The following is an 18,030-nucleotide window of genomic DNA, read 5'->3' on the forward strand; positions in this document are numbered from 1 at the left end:
CTTCCTGATAACTTTAATAGATTAAAACAATTATTTCAAGAGCAAAAACGAGTCTAATAATCAATTATTTATCATTTTTATAGAATGCTTTTATTAGAATAATTATTTCATATCGATACAGTCAAAATTTGATCAATTTAGTTCACCAATCAAAAGCCCATGGATGTTTCCTCTTCCTGTGTTTGCGCTTTTCCGGGCTTTTAACCTTGTCATTGATGTTCTTCCAAATGTTACATTTGTTTTCTGGGTTCATAGGGCTCCCTTTGGGACAACTGAAGGCTCGTGCAAAATCATTGGTGTTAGAAACCGCGCCAATCACTCTTAAGTTAGTAGGGCTGTGCACATCGTATGATCTACGCATTTCTTCGTATTTCTTCGTAGAATCCATGCACCACAACTAAAAATTTCATTATTTTGAGTTGACACGCTCTTATTTAATTATAGGAGATCATATTAATAAGATTTAATTAAAACTAACCGATCCAAAAGCAATGAAGAACATTTGTTCATCAGAGTACTTCTCAAATCCGGGTAATTTCTTGTCGGGACCATTCTTCTTGAGCATTGTCTTGTAAGCTTCGAAAACTGCGTGGAGTCCTGTTGTATCCGCCATGTTTTCGCCCCGTGTTCTGCGTCCAAGACTTCCGTCCTTTTAAAAAAATTTTAAATGTTTAATTTATTTATGGGGGAATTTTTTTGTGTTGAAAAGAAAAAAGAATTACTTCGTAATATGGAGTGGTATCTTCATATACGGGCTCGGTAACTCCGTAGTACTTGTTAAACTGGTCAAGGAAACATTCAGCGCGCTTGTAGTACATTTCCATTATTTGCTTGGATATTTCCATTTCTTTTTCCTCGAAACCCATGGTTATTCCTGTTTTCAATTAATTTTTTGGTCAAAAATTAAATTTAGTGAAATACAAAATGATAAATATCAAAGTCAAAATTTTTAATTATTATTCTTTAACATTTTAGACATTCACGTAAATGTTTTTTCAACAGAAATTTTTTTCAATGTTGTTTTTATATAAATACCATTGATATCATAAGCATGTCCTATTTCATGACCAATTACTGCACCGGACATTCCATAGTTTATGTTTTGAGGAAGCTTTTCAGTGAAAAATGGAGGTTGAAAATCGGCAGCTGGTAAAACTGAAAAATTATTGTTATTATTTTTTTCTTTTCTTTGAAAAAGTATTTTTATATTTACCCATTGCGTTTCCGTATGGATCATACGCCGCATTGACTTCTAATACATCCATCATTTCTCTAAAAAAATTAAAACACTTGATAATAAGAATGAATTTTAAATATTAGCGACAATTGACAGAGAAAAGTCTATTTTACCGTCCTGAAATACTTCTACGTTCACGCAATGTCTCACGTAAATCTTCTCTGATTTCATATTTTGTGTAGCTTAGAACATTGTCGAAGTGATTTACACCAATAACAAGCTAAACACATCAAAAATTCCACTAATAAATCCAAATACATTTTAAAAAAATCATCAATTTCTCAAAGAAAAAGAAAAAAAATTACCCCCTTGTATGCGTTCAATACATATGTAGAATTTTTGTACCAATCAGGCGTTCCAACAAACAGTTCCATCGACTTTAACTTCTCAATAGCTATTTTTTTAGTCTCGTCATCCAGCCAATTTGATTTTTCAATTTGCAACTTCATTTCGCTCTTGATATTGCTCACCATTGTCCTTACATGCTGATCGGTTTTTTCAGAGTAGTATTTTTTAGTAAAAGCATATCCAGTTGCTACTTCCATTTTCACTTCTTTTATACACTCCAGCCACCTAAAATAGAACCATAGGTTATTTTTGCAACAAAAAATCTTTTAACATTTAATTAATAATATAATTATATTATTATATTAATATTAAAACATTTAATTAATATACAGAAACTCAATAAAAAGATGATGAATTTTTTAAACTTCTGAAATCACAGTTTTTGTTTTATTTCACTAAAAACGCTATTTAAATTTCAATAAAAATTTATGTAATAAAGGGAAATAATACATTTAATATTTTTTATAATTAAAAGTACAGAATCAGAGCATGTGATTTCAATAGTAAAAATATACAAAAAAAAATTAATTTAAATCAAATAAATAATTTTGAAAAACTTTACTTTGTTGATTTGAGTAAAAAAATTCTTAAACTAATAAATTTTTCTTGGCTTTAGTAAATTTTACTTGATTCAAGTATTTTTCGTCTTGATTCAAGTTAATTTTTTTTTTAGTACAAGAAGAAACTTTTAAAAATTATCTCTATCTCTTCTTCTTTGAGAAATAAATGAAAAGAGATTTCTGACTTAAAATTGAATTCTTGCAATATTGACAACGCCATCTTAAATAAATTACTGAATCAAAATGTTAACCTTGGTTGCCTTGCTGTAACACCGAACTCATTTTTCATCAATTTGAAGAAAATATCTCGCATTCCTTCTGTTGTTGCCGCTAACATACTGCTAACAAAATGCCAATGAATGTAATTCACTAAAAAATATCATCACTGTTATTGTTAATTAAAAATAAAAAAAAAAAAAAATGAAAAATTAATGATTTGATGAATTACCGATCGTTCGCTTGGGAGTTTTGTTCAGTAATTCGTTTAATTTAACAAAATAATTCATATTATCAGATTTTACCGTCGTAATGTTCTCTGTATCATGGTTAATCATTTCATAAACTCCTTTTATCAACTTTCTAACATTAACCTGTGTGAATAAAAAATTTGAATTAAATTATTAAACAATCTATTGATCGAAGAAAAAATTGTTCATACTTTGTTACCCTTGTCTTCAGTATTTTTGTCGTACCAACTTTCAAAATCTTCAATTGTCATCGGATCTCTGTGATCAGTTTTTGAAGTCTTAAAAAAAATCCACAATTTAATAAATTCTTAGATTTTAATGTCGATGTAAATATTGAATTTACCTCGTACAAAGCTTTTTCAAACTCAATCAAATTGCGAACATCCTCATCGATCATTTTGCTTGTAATATTAGCGCTGTTGTGCTCAACAAATAGTTTAATAACTGATGAAATGAAATCCTTGTAATTCTCGTACTCATCCCCGGTGTAGTTTTCAAACTGGAACGGAAGCTTGTCCAACAATGGAAGCGGCCCTTTCGATAACTGAAACATAAAAAGTTCAATATTGACAATCAAAAACTCAATATCACTAATTTTTAATTCGTAATAAAATTACTTCAACGAGCGATTTCTTGTACCAGCTGGGATTCACTTTGTAGAAGATATATGAGCCAGTGATTTGGAAATAGTGCTGCTCAATTCTCTGCCATGAGTGATCGGTTTCATCCCATTCTTCAGCGTCAATGGTCATCGGCCACCCTCCAACTTGCATCAGAATTGATTCCAAGGGTTTTAGTCCTCTTTTCTCAAGCGCCTCTGAAAAATTCAATTTAATCCTTTATTTATTCAAAGTTTGAATAAAATTTGAATTTTCTATCAAATTTTTTAACTTACCTACGTTCATACAAGCACGATACCATTTTTTGGCTTGTCTTACTGGCAAAATATCATCTGGTTTTGGTTTTTCTTCCAAAATTCCTATTAAATTAAAAAGAAAAATGTATCTTCTCCAAATAAAAGGTTGGTGTCAAATTTGTGAACAATTGTTGCTAGGGGGCGTGGCTGCGTTGCCGAGCAACGTTTACTAAGGGGCGTTGCTTATATTGCTAAGCAACGATTGCTGAGAGGGGGAATTTATTAAAAATTTGAATCTTACCGTAAGTAAGAACAAGTTTTAAAAAAATTTTTAATTTTTGGAAATTATAAATACTTAATTTATTAAAAGTACCTTTTACACGCCGAAAAACTATTTCTTGAAATAAGAAAGGTCTGCCCCAAACAGGAGTATACTTTGGAATGGGGCTATTAATTTTCCAGGAGCCACACACAAATTCATAAAAATTGTCGCATGGACTAACGGAGTCATTCATTGCGCTTAAAAATTCTCTGGCTGGAAAAAAAATATTTGTTATGTGTAAAGTCAAATAGGTGAAATTTTTTTAACGTAACAAAAATTTTATGAAAAAAACTTTAAATCATTTTTAGATAAAAAAAATCAATGTCTTGAAAATGTCTCCTAACTTTTGTTATTATTTCATTTGAATATTTTTATTATTCAAAAAATATATTAATGCTGCAATTTTATAAATTTTGACAGTGAAAATTTCAATTCTCAATTTAAAAGATTTTTTTTTTTAAATGTTTACAGAAAAAAGAATAAGGGAAAAATTACAATTTTTTTTGTATGTTCTATTTTTGAAAAACTCAAAGAAAAAAATAATGTGTAAAAAAAAATAAAAAAGAAATTTGATGATTATCTAACATAAAAAATGAGCAGCAAAAGGAGCTCCTCAAGGCATGCATACTGTTTGGCATACAATAGTTGTTAATAATAAATAATAAGTAGTAAATAAATACAAACCCAGGCTTTTGCAGTCGTTAGTATCACAAACAGTAGGTTCTCCTACCTTGTCGTCTACCTCATTATTTTCACCATCAAAAAGCCACCCGAGATCTTTTATGCGGTCGTCATTGTCTTCCCATGAGCTTATTACCTCCCCGAATGCAAAGGCCACGAGGAAAAGTCTGCAATGAAAGCCAATGCTCAAATTAATTAACTAATGGAGTATAAACAATGCTTTGTACTAAATACTTACATAATTATCCTTGAATACATTTTCTCTTTTTATTTTATTTTTTTTTTTAATATTAAAGATTTATTATTCAAGTTTTCAAAGAAAACTAGAAAGTGAGCCTGATGATTGAGACATTGAATATTTAAACGCGACAATAGGATGTGAATTGCATCCTATGATTAAATAGCGCATCCGCAGATAATTTTAATCATCTCTAGTAATTGTTAACAGAAGGTTAAATTCGAAAAATGGGTTAAGGGTAAAATTTCTAGGCTTTTCAAGATATTTCTGACTTTGAACTTTTTACTTTTGACGACTTAAAACGTTTTAAGATAAAGTGTGTTAAAGGACAAATTAATAATGTTATAGCAGAATTAAAGCTGACTAGTAGCTTTTTTTTTTTTTATTTTTTAAATGCAGTTTTAAATTGGAGTATCGTAATTTTAAATCAATATCGTCCTTTGAGCTTTGTCATTTTACAAAAATGAAAAAAGTATTGCGGTGCAGAATTATTGAAGTTAAAGTCAAAAGAAATAGTTTTTATGTTCATTGATATTACGCGGAACAATGTGACTTTGATCTTCTATATACGCGAAACAAAATGTGACAAAGAGTTCCAAAAAAGCTAACTATGTGCTCTCTATCAGAGAGTCATCATTTATTGATTTAACATGTGAATTTTTTTTATTAAGACCTGAAAATCGGAAGGCAAAATTTAAATTGTATAAGAAAAAACAATCTTTAAAAATTATTTTTTAAAATAAAATTTTCTTTTTGCAAGTTTTTGATCGACATAAAAATCTATATTTTTAGTTCAGTTAGTTTATTTCTTTTTATACTCGAATAGCTCTTTTTCTTATAAAATATTCAATAGTTCATCGAGTTGTCAACAACAAATTCGTTTTTTTGAACCCCGCAGCGGCTCTAAACACTAGTTATGAGCACTAAATTAAAAAAAATAGGTTATTACACATAATCACAAGGACAAGGGAGAGTTATTCGGTAATAAGCCGGCGAGATATATTGGTGATATCTTGCTTGGCTTAATGGCTAAATCGAAAAAGTTTTTCGTGTACGTGCAGCAGCCGGGCCTGCTGCTACTGCTGAAGATATATAAGAATCAGCAAGAGGAAAAACTATGAGGAAAAGAGTAGAAACAATAATAATAATAATGATAATGATAAAAATAATAATAATAATGAAAAAAATAAGGTGAAAAGAGCGTAGCGTATATAAGTTTAGAAAAGTATAAATATGTTTTGGTTTACTTTAACGCGGTAAAGAATGAAACTCTGAAATCTTGATAAGCTCGATTACCAACTGTGTATATATATATATAAATATAGTTAATTCCGTTTTATCCCGGATTGTAACAACTTTGGCTTAAGACGGTAAAGTGTTATTAACCGTAATACTAATTTACGTAACGCAGCATTACGTTGGAACTATTTTATTTACTTTATTAGTTAGTTTGGTGCCCGGATGACAGTGCGCGGCGTTTTTAACTGTGGATTCTGGATTTAATAATCGTTGGGCGATAAAGTTGGCAGTCTATTGCTTAATCAGTAAGCTCAGACGGTTGTTGTGTGTAGTGTTACAACTCCATGAATATCTAAATTCTAATAAATGTTTTCTCGTTATTAAACTTATTCAAGGGGAAGAAGAGTCTACTTGAAGGAGAGATAGAGAACTACTTGAGAAGTACGCGAGGTATTTAATGTTAAGTCCTTACTGGAAGTTAACTTCACTTGTTGGTAATTCTTCAGGTGGAATTTACTGGTTCAATCTATATTTCACTCTGTTCCATTGTTTCTATTTATGTTTTTAGTCTTTTTTGTCTTAGCTGAATAAAATAGTTCAAAGTTTTTCACTTTTAAGGAAAAAAAAATTTTTTTTTCAGGTTGAAAATAAAATTAACTTCATTCAAGAGAAAAAATCTAGAAAATAATTGACACAATTTTTTGATATTTTCAAAAGTTCGAACAATCAATAATTTGAAAGTTTTTAAAAAAATATATTTTTGAAAAAACTCGATCGGTTAACTTTAAAATTAAATCAGATACAAATTTTAATTTGATTTTTTAAAATTAAACCCAAATCAATAGCTTTGAAATTTTTTTAAATTCTCAATTTTTTAAAGCTAAAATTGAAAAATTTCGTAATCTAAAGTTTAATAAAAAAATTTTTCTCCTGAATTAAATTTATTTTAATAAAAAAAAATTTTTTCCAAAGAACTTACGCTTGATTTAAAATTATAAAATTTTTCACAATTTAATATTTTATTTTTATAAAATTAATTAATAAATCAATATCTATTTTTTTTATTTTTTCTCTAACATTAACTAGCCTCAAGTCAGGTGTAATTTCAGAAGTGACTTATTAAGCAAATCTAATACCAGAGCTTTTGTATTTTTATCTTATAATTATAAAAAAGAGTTACTTTATTATTGTATTTAATATAGGTACTTTTTTAGTCTGATCCTGGGAGAGAGAAAGAGAAAGAGGAAGCTCAATTTTCATAATGCAGTTTGCTGACACTAAGAATACGACAGAATTTAAATCCCTTAATCTCCCACTAGGATTACACCGCTTAAAAATATAAGTATTTAAATTTCACACTTTTGAAAAAATAAATCCTCAAGTTAAATGCGTTATTTTCCGCATTTAGATAAATACCTGTAATCTACTTGTTCCTTCCATTGTAAGGCCTAAAAAGTTAATTATCATCAGGAGAAATATTTTGATTGTTGATAAAAATTTTTTATTCGGTACGCCTTTTCCCCGGATTATCGGTGGCTCACTTGGGTAAACATAGTATAGAAACACGTAAAAGGACGGAGATCTCACGATATCTAGGAACTTGGACCACGTGATAGAAGCGGTTCGCTGAATAAAACAGAATGGGAAAAAAATAATCCATTAAATAAATAATCTTACGAGTTAAGAATTCAACATACATAAATTTATAGCCTTCCAATCTTCCCGCTGATAAGTCCAGCTCTAATTTTTAAAACCCCTTTACATAGTCGGTTATTTTATTTTATTTTATTTATTCTATTATGTGTACTCGATAGATACTCGGTAACTATTCTTCCTTCGTGGATTTGTATTTCTATGTGTACGTGTTTATATAATGCATCGGGGAAAATTCGCCGAAGACATACTATAGATGCGATTGCCGATTGCCAACCCTCGATCCCCAGACATTCTTATAAATAATCCAAGTTAATTAAGATCGCGGTTAAGTGATCCAGGGTCGAGATTCAGTGCTAGACAATTTGACTTTTTTCATTTTTATTAGCTGCTTTTTATTGACAGCTTCTTCTTTCACTTTTTCTTCTTTTGCTTTACGGAGAAAATTACTTGATTTAAAATCAATATTCCTTATCTTAGAAAATTATTATTAATAGTAATAGCAATGCGTCATTATACTGAAAAAAAAAAAAAAAAAAAAAAAAATTAAACTACGCGAAAAGAAATTTTCTAACAGAAATACTTTTAAAGTTTATGTTAGTAAAATTTACCGGACTCGACCATAAGATAAAAAAAATTTTAATTTTAATTTCAAGAAAAGATTTTATGTATCTTTTTGATTTCTACGATAACTTTTAAAGAAAATAAGTTTAAGTGTGCCACGAGTGAAAAAAATTATTCAATTTTATTTATGTTTCTTCATTTGATGGTCGATCAATAATTAAAACGAATGATAATTAGTAGGTTAATTTAAGAAGAAATCCATTCATAGGTTTTTAAGCTTTTAATTTATAGTTTCTGCTGACTCGGCAATAATTCACTGGTATCTCGCTGATTATAGATAATATCGCACTGACCGCGTTGCAATAATTGCAGAGCGATGAATTCACTGCGATGAGTACGAGCGGGAGTATAGGAAAAATAAAAAAAAAAAAGTTTATAAAATAGAAGAAGAGATTAAATAACAGATACGTTAGATCCAAGCTTTCATTAACTTTATTCATATTTTGTTTTTATTTTTTTGTGGATAATTATTATTCGACTCGGTAATTATTGAGCACTTGATAGTTGATATTTGCTTTGATGAGTAATCAAAGTTATATATGTTGTTATTTTTGATATTAAGAATTATTTTTTCACATAATTATCGGTGAGTGAATTTTTTGTTCTTTTAGTTTTCAGTCTACCAGCTGTCGAATCTAAAAAAAATCAGATTTTACCCCACTAATTTTAAGATCTTCTCCTTTGATACCCGGTATCAGATAACGCGTGTAGTGAGATAAATTTGTACGGAATTTAATAGCCAGGTATGTACAAAAGACGCCCGTATATTACAATTACTCCGTTATGGACAATATGACCGCTCTAATCTCGGTTACAAGACGTTTATATCGCCAGCTGATTGTATTTTACAAAAACCGTTAATATAATAATACTTGTACTAGAGATATAATAATGTTATAGTACTTTAATTTGAAAATTAATAAAATGAAATATTAATTAAATCCAGAAAGTTTGGTATTTAAATAAGTACAATAGACTTACAATGCGCTTCTTCTATTCTTACTATATTTATACGTATCACTTTTCCAGACACAGTATAACTTTGAAAGTTTATAAAAGTGAGTTTAATTAGTGACTCGACACGGCTAAACTCTTCCAAGTTATTTAAGTCCCATTCATCTTTTCTCTTTATAACACTTAACTCGAGTAAGTAACAAAGTAATTATATCTCAGTAATATAATGTACTCTATATAACATTCCAAATAACTTTACCCAAATTTCATTCTTATTAAACATCAATCCGTTTCAGAACGGTAGACTATAATTAATTTTATTTTAATTAATTCTATTATTATTATTATTATTTTTCAATTAAGAAAATAATAATAATTAATTAGAGCCAGATACTTTGTATAGAATATAAGTAATCGACAGATTTTGAAGCCAATCGATTTTTAACTCGTCGACTCATAATTTTATATGACAAAGTTTGAAATGTACTATGTACATAGATTTAAAATTAAATACATTTTTTTAAGCCGAGTGTATACTTTAATATTTATCCTAAAGATTGGTTTAAAATATTTTTAGATTTTTTTACAGACAGTGTCTCGGATAGCTTAACAAGTAGAGCCTTTGAAGCGTAACCAAAAAATCCAGGTTCGAGTCCTGGTTTGGGTTGTCCTAATTATTATTTCAGTTAAATTCATTTTTAATAATAAATTTAAATATAAATTGTCGCTAAATTGTTTATGCCTGAAGGAAAATACAGGCTATCAATATTAAGAAAAATTTAAAATTGTTGTATTAGACTGAATAGCCAATTAACTGAAAAATCTAAAAATTTAGAATATTAAACATGATAAAAATTCAACGCAATTTATTTTTTTTCTTGAATTTTGTCTTAAATTCTTTTTATTCCATACTTCAACAATTCCTTTATCAAAAGTTAAAAACAAAATCACCATCATTAAAATAAATTGAAAAATTATATAACAAAACTAACGACTTGTGTAACTGCTTAAAGTTATTTTACTGAGAGAGTATCTCGCATAAACCGGTCATGACACAAATGAGAATACATTAAGTTAAGGGTAAAAGCAGAAAGAGAATGAATGAACAAGTGAAAAAGAGAGAGAGACAGATAGTGAGGAGTGCAGTCAAAGTGAACTGAACCCACCCAATGCAAAGTTAAGTCGGTGTAATGAGTATGTTAGTATGACCAGGGCCATTCTATTATATATTATGGCGTCCGTGAGTATAATCAGAATTAACAATTCAGTTCTCCAATGTCTCGAGAGGATGTCTAGGCACTGGATGCCAGACGCGATCTAAAACTGCCTCGAGAGAAGGACCGACATTTTGTTACTTTGACGCTCTCTCGATTACTAAATGGACGCTTTAGTTGCGCTACATCGTTGGAAGTGTTTCTATTTCGAATTCGGAATATGCTACCAAATGATGCATAACTTCTATACTAGCTTTTAAATGGAAATTCAAATGCCAGATTACATTTGTACTCCAGGCGATGTACCGAAATAACAATTTACATTGGCTTTATATTATTTAAGCCAAAGCTACTACTGCGGTATTTATTGTTATAACTCACACCCACTCGTAAAAAAACTATTTGTGGGTTTTCAACTTCAATTTAAATTTCGAAGCGAAAACAATCATGCGATGAATATTTGTTCGAAAGCACAACTATAGCAATATCATTCAAACTTCGGAAGACCAATTACTTTTCCTGATTGCTCTTTGATTGTGTTTACGTTGGCGCAATTTATGACTCGATGAAAAGTCAATTTTTAAAAAATTTTATTTATACCTTTTCTCTGGCCTTGTTTAATGATAATGGTTTGTCAATGGAAAATATGGTCGAAAAATTACTCTTGATCAATTAATCTTTAATACTACCTAATTTCTACAGGTTATAGACCCAGAAGAAATTTAATTAATTATTAATTGCTAATATTTCGAAAATTAGCACCGCAAGGACTTAAAAAAATTTTTATTCGTCCAGAGGACACTTGAAAGTACATGTATTCAAAAATTGAAGAATATTCAAGAAGTATGTTAAAATTATTCAACGATATTAAAATAATTCCTAATTTTTATAATTTTCAAAAATATTAAATTTTGTTTTTTAATGTTAAAAATTAGCATTTTTACTAAAATAAAATTTTCATTGATTTTTAATCAAGAATTACCTGACTTCATTAATTAAAACTGGCAATTTAATTATCACTAAACCCTATGACTCTACAATTGAAATTAAAATCCTTCTAGATTTTACAACTGAAAAAATTAAAAAAAAAATTAATTCACTGAATTCCTGTATTTTTTTTTCTACAATATAAAAAGAAGCTTTATCTTGAAAAAATTGGCCAGCAGGATTAATAATCAAAGTATAAAAAAATATCCTCCATCACCCTGCAGATGAGATTCAAAAGATACAATTGAAAAAGTTCATGGAAATATTACACTGAAAAGAAATTTTTTGCAAGCTCTATGGAGCGAGGAGCGTGAAGCGAATTTTTTAGACTAAAAAGGCGGCGTCCTATTGCGGACTTTGTCACCGTATTCATGGAGAGTTTCCCAACTTAGGCATTATCATATACAGCTTTTGTATCATAATAACGAGTGAGGATATTAAAGCCGAGCGTGGGAAGGATTGAAAGAGGTACAAAGGGTCTTGCACGGCACATATAGGCTTGTTTGTTGTATAGGTATATAATGTAAGTACATATCCCGTGTGATGTGTGTTTGTCTGCCCGTATGCATGATGCCTGCATGCTGATATAATGTGGAAGTGAATTTGGGCTATTTAGACCCCGTAAAATGGGGTTGAGAGTATCTGGCAGCAGGAAGGCAGGCATGCAAGTACAAGCACAAGGGAGGAGTGAATATAGAGTGCGAGAGAGCCGTCACGAAAATTAATGCCTCGAGCGCAGTACTTGGGCTTTAAGTAGCGTCCACAATCGCTCGAGATAATCGGCTCTTTGCACGCGATGGTGCTAAATACTCTTCATATATCAACATATATATACTCGCGAATGATGATATGATGCCAGCGAGACCTTTTCCTCCTCCTCCTCATTCTCCTTCTTTGGCCCACTCTGCTTTATTCGCTAAATTATCTTATACATCAGAGGATCTGTACTTCAACGATTATTGTTGTTATTTACTTCTGTAATTATACATTCATTCATTACTTGTGTTTTTTACTTCCCTATACGGTCTGACATCTTTATTTTATCTCCCGAGAAATTTGAACCTTGTACTTAAATCGGTTTGTATGAGAAATATATTGAGTAATAAAAATTATTCTTACGTTGAAAAAAAAAATATCATTTTTTTTAATAATTGCATTCTTGATTTAAAATTATGGAGAAAAAAAGTTGTAATAAAAAACCAATTTGTTACGCCAGTAAATTAATTTTGATAGGACAACAAAATAATTTTACTTTTGTTACTCTGTTCATTTTTTTGTAGTAATAAAATTATTTTGTTACCAAAAATAGGGGTAATATTTTGAGAAGCTTTTCTCCACAATTTTTAAAATTATTAAAGTTATAATTTACAATTTATTATTGTCACAATTAAAAAATCTTGAATATATTTAACTCTGTAGACTATCCCTGTAACTTCCTGTTATACTCTAGTAAAACGCTCAAAAAATTTTCCATTCTAAAATTTTTACACTAAAAAAATTTAACTTCAAATAATTCTCTTTTTCTAATTTGAATACAAAAATTCCTTTAAAATTTAATTAACAAAATTTAATCAATAAAAATTCTAATTTTAAAAAATTTGTGTTTCAGTAACAGCAAATCCGCCACCCCAGCGACCCTGGATCCCCTTGACGAGGCCAAACAGGACGAGACCAACATGTAAGTACCGAATTTATCTATCACTATCAAGTATCATCATTAACTGGAATACTAGCAACAGAGCAAGCAATTCCTGACTGTAAGCTATAGATTGGTGCGCGTCTTATGCCGTGTCCTAGTTGTCGGTTATCAAGTAATTACAAGCAGAAGCACATTGGAGCATAATCCGAGATTGTTCTGCTTTACAATTGTGTGAGTGGAGTGAGAGCTCCCTATAATGCATCAACAATCCAAATACGGTAATAGTTCAAGTGGAGTACGTTTTATGGAAATCCGATACCTGTTAGCCGCTTAGCTGCTAGCTGTTATTCGTTAGCCGCTCCGCATATCCTTCTCTTCATCAATTATTAATCATGCTTAATTGGGTTGCCCACTGATGATTATTAAATCACCAATATCGATGATAAACAACAAATATTTACTGAATGATAAATAATTTTTTAAGGTTTATAATAAAATAGCAAAAATAATTATAAGGTAATACACGAGCCGGTGATCATTTTTGTCCGAGCTATCAACTTTCGGTGATCGATTATTGTCCTCATTTATTTGTTCAATTATTTAATTAGATAGAAATTGGAGTTTGAGTTGTTTTAAATATGCATTGATGTGTCATTCAGACACACAAATTACAATAATAAATTAAAATAACGTCGAGCGTTATTTTAATTTATTCCCTACGGAATTAATTTATATTAAAAATTAATAAATAATTTATGTACATTTTGAAAAAAAATATGGGCACTGGATTATTTTTAATTGATCAAATCCCGCCAGAATAAAATTTACTCCAAAACGGATTTTATTTTTTATATAAATAAAAAAACAGTTCGCGAAATTCTTTATTGTTTTTATATTAAATAAAATTCAAAATTAATATAATTTTTTTTCTTTAGTTTGGTGTAACAAAAAAATTTTTTAAGAAAACAAAATTACATAAATATTTTTTTTTTATTTCTTCAATATCATTTTCTGATAAATTCTCTATAAAATAATTTATTTCTAAAAAAATTACTCTATAAAAATTAATTTCAATAACATCGAATTAATTAATTAATTATAAATGGCGATAAATTATGTAAAATATTGTACTCTGAAAGAATACTTAATACTCGTAATAGGCAGTTAATTTTACCTAAAGTGAAGAAGACTATTAACATAAAAAATGCTTACTATGTTGCAATTAAATATCATAATAAACTACCGAATGAGTTAAAAACACTTAATGTATCTAAAAAAATTTGCCAATTTATTATAAATCTGAATTATTAGTAACTTATGATTGTATTCTATACCTTAGATATGATTGAATAGCAATTTGTTCTTTTTATGACATTTAAAAATTTTGTACTTTTTTTTTTCTGTAAAATTATCATAATTTGTAAATTGTATGCATAATTTTTTTTTTTAATTTTTATCCAGAAGTAAATAAATAAATATTAAAAATTTTCTGACACGCATTAAAATTATAGTCATGATCATAAATTAATAAATAATCTTTGAGATTTTGAATTTTGTTTCCGATTTTTTACAGTGTCATCATTTATAAATTTACTTTTAAGATAAATTTTTTTTATATTGGCTATAGAATAGTAGAGAAAACGAGAAACGATATTTTGCCAGGTAGATATCATGACACTTGCACACTTGTATGATGAAGCTGTGACGTATGACTGTCCAGTATCGACATCGACATCGACAATGATAATATATCGGTGAATGAGCTATAGATGATGAGGATGAGGATGAGTACATTGCACAGTGCAGTACAGTTATATAATCGGTATAGAAGTGGTATCAGTGCAATGGGATAAATTCTACGGAAATTAACAGCCTCATAATTCATGCACATTGATGATGCAGATGGAGCTCTCGACATGTGTATTTATATATAATACATACACTGTCTATGTTTATGTGTATGTATGTATGTTCGATGTCAATATAAATTATTATTACTCATACTCGGTTGGAGATACATTTAATGTTCGAGGTTCAATGCACCCGGCCAGCATGCCATCTGTATTAAGATATATTCATAAAGACATTGTAATAGGTGTGAGAAAGAGCTCTAACGTATCAACATAACGGCCAAGGTATCGGCTATCAAGTTTTACCTTTTTGCTATTCAATGATACTGTTCCAATGATTAACAGTCGAGTTACACATTATCATATTGCCAGAAGTAATGTTCTAAGCGGGTGGTCTACAACTCAATCCGACTCTGGTCATTATAAGACTTTCAGGGTAGGCTTGTGCTGGTTGTAATTTTAATCAAGAAGAAATCGAGAATGTTGGAAAAATTATTGGATTTAAGGTAATTGTCATGGTTAATTAATAGAAAATTCTTCTTTAAATTTTACTCGTGATTCAAGAAGTTTAAGAAGTTGGACTAATAGTTTATCACTTGAGAATTGAAAAAAGGAAATTTTTCAGATCAATTTTATTTTAACGAAGCAATTTAATGTATTCTAAAAAGTTACGCTCATTCGTCGTGCAAGAATTTCTTTTCTTGGATTAAGATCCGCTGTAACGTTGGTTCAATACATTACCAATTTGTTCCGAATATTATAATAAAACTAAAAAAATTTTTAATTCTTTTTAGTTCAAAAATTTTTGATTTTTTAATTGCAATCATGTGAATAATTGTTTGAATAATTTGAATTATAAATCTTATTAAATTAAAAATTTTTTTTTAATTGTTAATTTTTCAAGAAATATATCAAGTAAATTTCTTCAATCATTAATTTATTGTATTACCTACATTAAAAATAATTAATCCAAAAAACAATTTTTGACATTGAAAATTGATTAAAAAAAATTTCTTATCGACTGAAGATAAATATTTCTCGTGTCAAGAATTTAGAGTATAAGAAATTTTGATTTTACAACAGAAAGAATACTTCTGTTGAATTAAATTTTAAAAAATCAATTGAAATTTAATAGTAAATAAATTTTTTTCTAAATAAAAAAGTTAATCATGTAACCTAAAAAAAAAAAAAAAAATTCAAAAACTTTAAATGTAAAAGCGATAATTAAAGATTCCAACGAAGGAAACCAGGACAAAAAGTTTGAAGAGTAAATGATGAATGTGCTAATTTAAAATGTAGAATACAGAACGAAAAGTGTATAATGTAGATACACAAATGAATGTCTCACTAGTGAGTAATTAACTTGCAAATAGCATGCGACAGTTGATTTATTATTTTATTTAAATTGATCAGAGAGATCTAGGTATTGCCTATTGCCTACTGCCTTGGGATTATGCGATCCGAAAAGCCGTGGAGGTTTTTGCAGGTTTAAAAGTTCCTTCCATTTCCCAGAATAAAATTGATTATTTATAAACCGTCAATTGGCAAGCATCGTACGGAATAAATTCGATATAACATTCCTGATAAAAAAGTTTTGCAAAAACAAATAAACAAACTGTTCGATGGGAGTTTTACTTTACAGGGAGCCAATATCCTCGAGCGAACGCACGTCGTCAATTGATTTATTGCACAGACTACAACCATTCGCTACTGTTACACCACAACTATTATTACCATTATCATTATCATTATTATTGTAATTATTATCATCATTATTATTGTTGTTGTTCCTGCTCTTGTTCTTATTCTTATTATTATCATCATTGTTATTATTATTATTGGTATCGCTAGAGGAAGCCAACTTGTCCCAAAAAAGCACGAGCTATTGTCAGTTATCGTGCAAATAGAAACGATAAATCATTTCATTATGCATTTACGCTATTCATTATTTATAATATGCGTTCTTATATTGCCGATCTTGCATGTAGAGTCCACACATAACAAGAACACGAGGAAAGGGCTACAACGCCAGGAAGCTCTCTTTAAAAACATTCTCCAAACAATTGTTATCGTTTTTAACAAACTTTTAAGTTAGGTCTTATTCTTCTTGCTCTCCGAAACAATGTGATTAATTTCTTAACCGACAACTAAAATTGCTTTGATGGTTGATTTTTTACTAATCAATGACTAAAAATTTTTGAGATCACTCTCACTGGCTATTTTAAAGCCCATCTAAACCTACTTTTCAGTTATTATTATCTTACCGGGGTCTCGGGATTCCTTATTTAACTGCACATTCAGCCCGTAAAATCACTGATACTGGTTTTCACATAATAACAATAATCGTTTACAAGTAATTGTACAAGCTCGTTTTTTTATTTTAAAAATCATCATCCATTTAATATTTCTTCTATGAGGATTCATTGAAATCATTTATATATTTATTCATTTTGGTGATCTTAACTGAAAGATTCATTAACGCTTTCTGTAGCTTGTTCATGAAAATGGCGTTTTGCAAGCAAAAAAGCGGGAATTTTTGAAAAGTAACACTTGAAGGTACGAAGAAAAAAATACTTTACTCAAAAAAAATATTTTTAATTTAAGAACAAAATTATTTTGAAGAAATACATTTATAAAATTATTTCTCGCTTTCATAACTCGCTTGCTTAACTTTATTAGGATAATAAATAATGATAAGACGGTTTTTTTTTTTTTTGAAAGGCTAAACTGAAAAACTGACTACACTTAAAGACATAATTTTTGAAATTAAAAAATTATAAATGCCTACAAAAGTCAGTAAGAATATAAGTGAGGTAAATGATGAGGTAAAGTTTTTAATAATTAATACTTTATTCAAGCTACATCATTATTGAAAATCTAAAATCGATTTACTTTGAAATGTATACTGAACATAATAAAGCCGAGTTTTACAAAAAGGTCATAAGCCAACCTCGTCGCAATATACTTACACAGTAAATTACCTTTTAAAGGAATAATAGCCACTTTTTACGCGCTCAAAAGTGTGTTAATTATACACGAGCAAAAGAAAAATTAACACACCTCGAGCAAAACGAATCAATGCCTTAATATGGGACACGGCAGAGTTGATTATCTACAAGGTATTCAAATCAAACTAATAATAGCTTAGAACTGATAATTAT

At 29.1% G+C, this 18,030-nt stretch overlaps 2 protein-coding genes across 2 annotated transcripts in view; one reads left to right on the forward strand and one right to left on the reverse strand.

Moving 5' to 3' along the window:
* Positions 1-64: 64 nt before the first annotated feature.
* On the reverse strand, positions 65-4,824 carry LOC141538538 (neprilysin-like). The gene is made up of 16 exons (XM_074260077.1): positions 4,710-4,824; positions 4,475-4,638; positions 3,842-4,003; positions 3,508-3,591; positions 3,230-3,429; positions 2,956-3,156; positions 2,804-2,890; positions 2,594-2,735; positions 2,397-2,514; positions 1,543-1,810; positions 1,351-1,457; positions 1,214-1,272; positions 1,036-1,155; positions 723-874; positions 479-649; positions 65-397 (listed from the first exon to the last, which is right to left on the reverse strand). The coding sequence occupies exons 1-16, from the start codon at positions 4,727-4,729 to the stop codon at positions 143-145; spliced, it is 2,310 nt and encodes a 769-aa protein (XP_074116178.1). The 5' UTR covers positions 4,730-4,824; the 3' UTR covers positions 65-142.
* Positions 4,825-12,989: 8,165 nt separating this feature from the next.
* The window catches only part of Twin (CCR4-NOT transcription complex subunit 6-like twin), a 33,330-nt gene continuing 28,289 nt past the window's right edge, over positions 12,990-18,030 (forward strand). Inside the window, exon 1 of the mRNA XM_074259920.1 lies at positions 12,990-13,058. The gene's annotated coding sequence lies outside the window, so the exon portion shown is untranslated. The remainder of the gene's footprint in view (positions 13,059-18,030) is intronic.

This window comes from Cotesia typhae, unplaced genomic scaffold, assembly GCF_013202065.1.
Source record: "Cotesia typhae breed Kobodo isofemale line unplaced genomic scaffold, CoteBio_Ctyphae contig_22, whole genome shotgun sequence".
Lineage (NCBI taxonomy): Eukaryota > Metazoa > Arthropoda > Insecta > Hymenoptera > Braconidae > Cotesia > Cotesia typhae.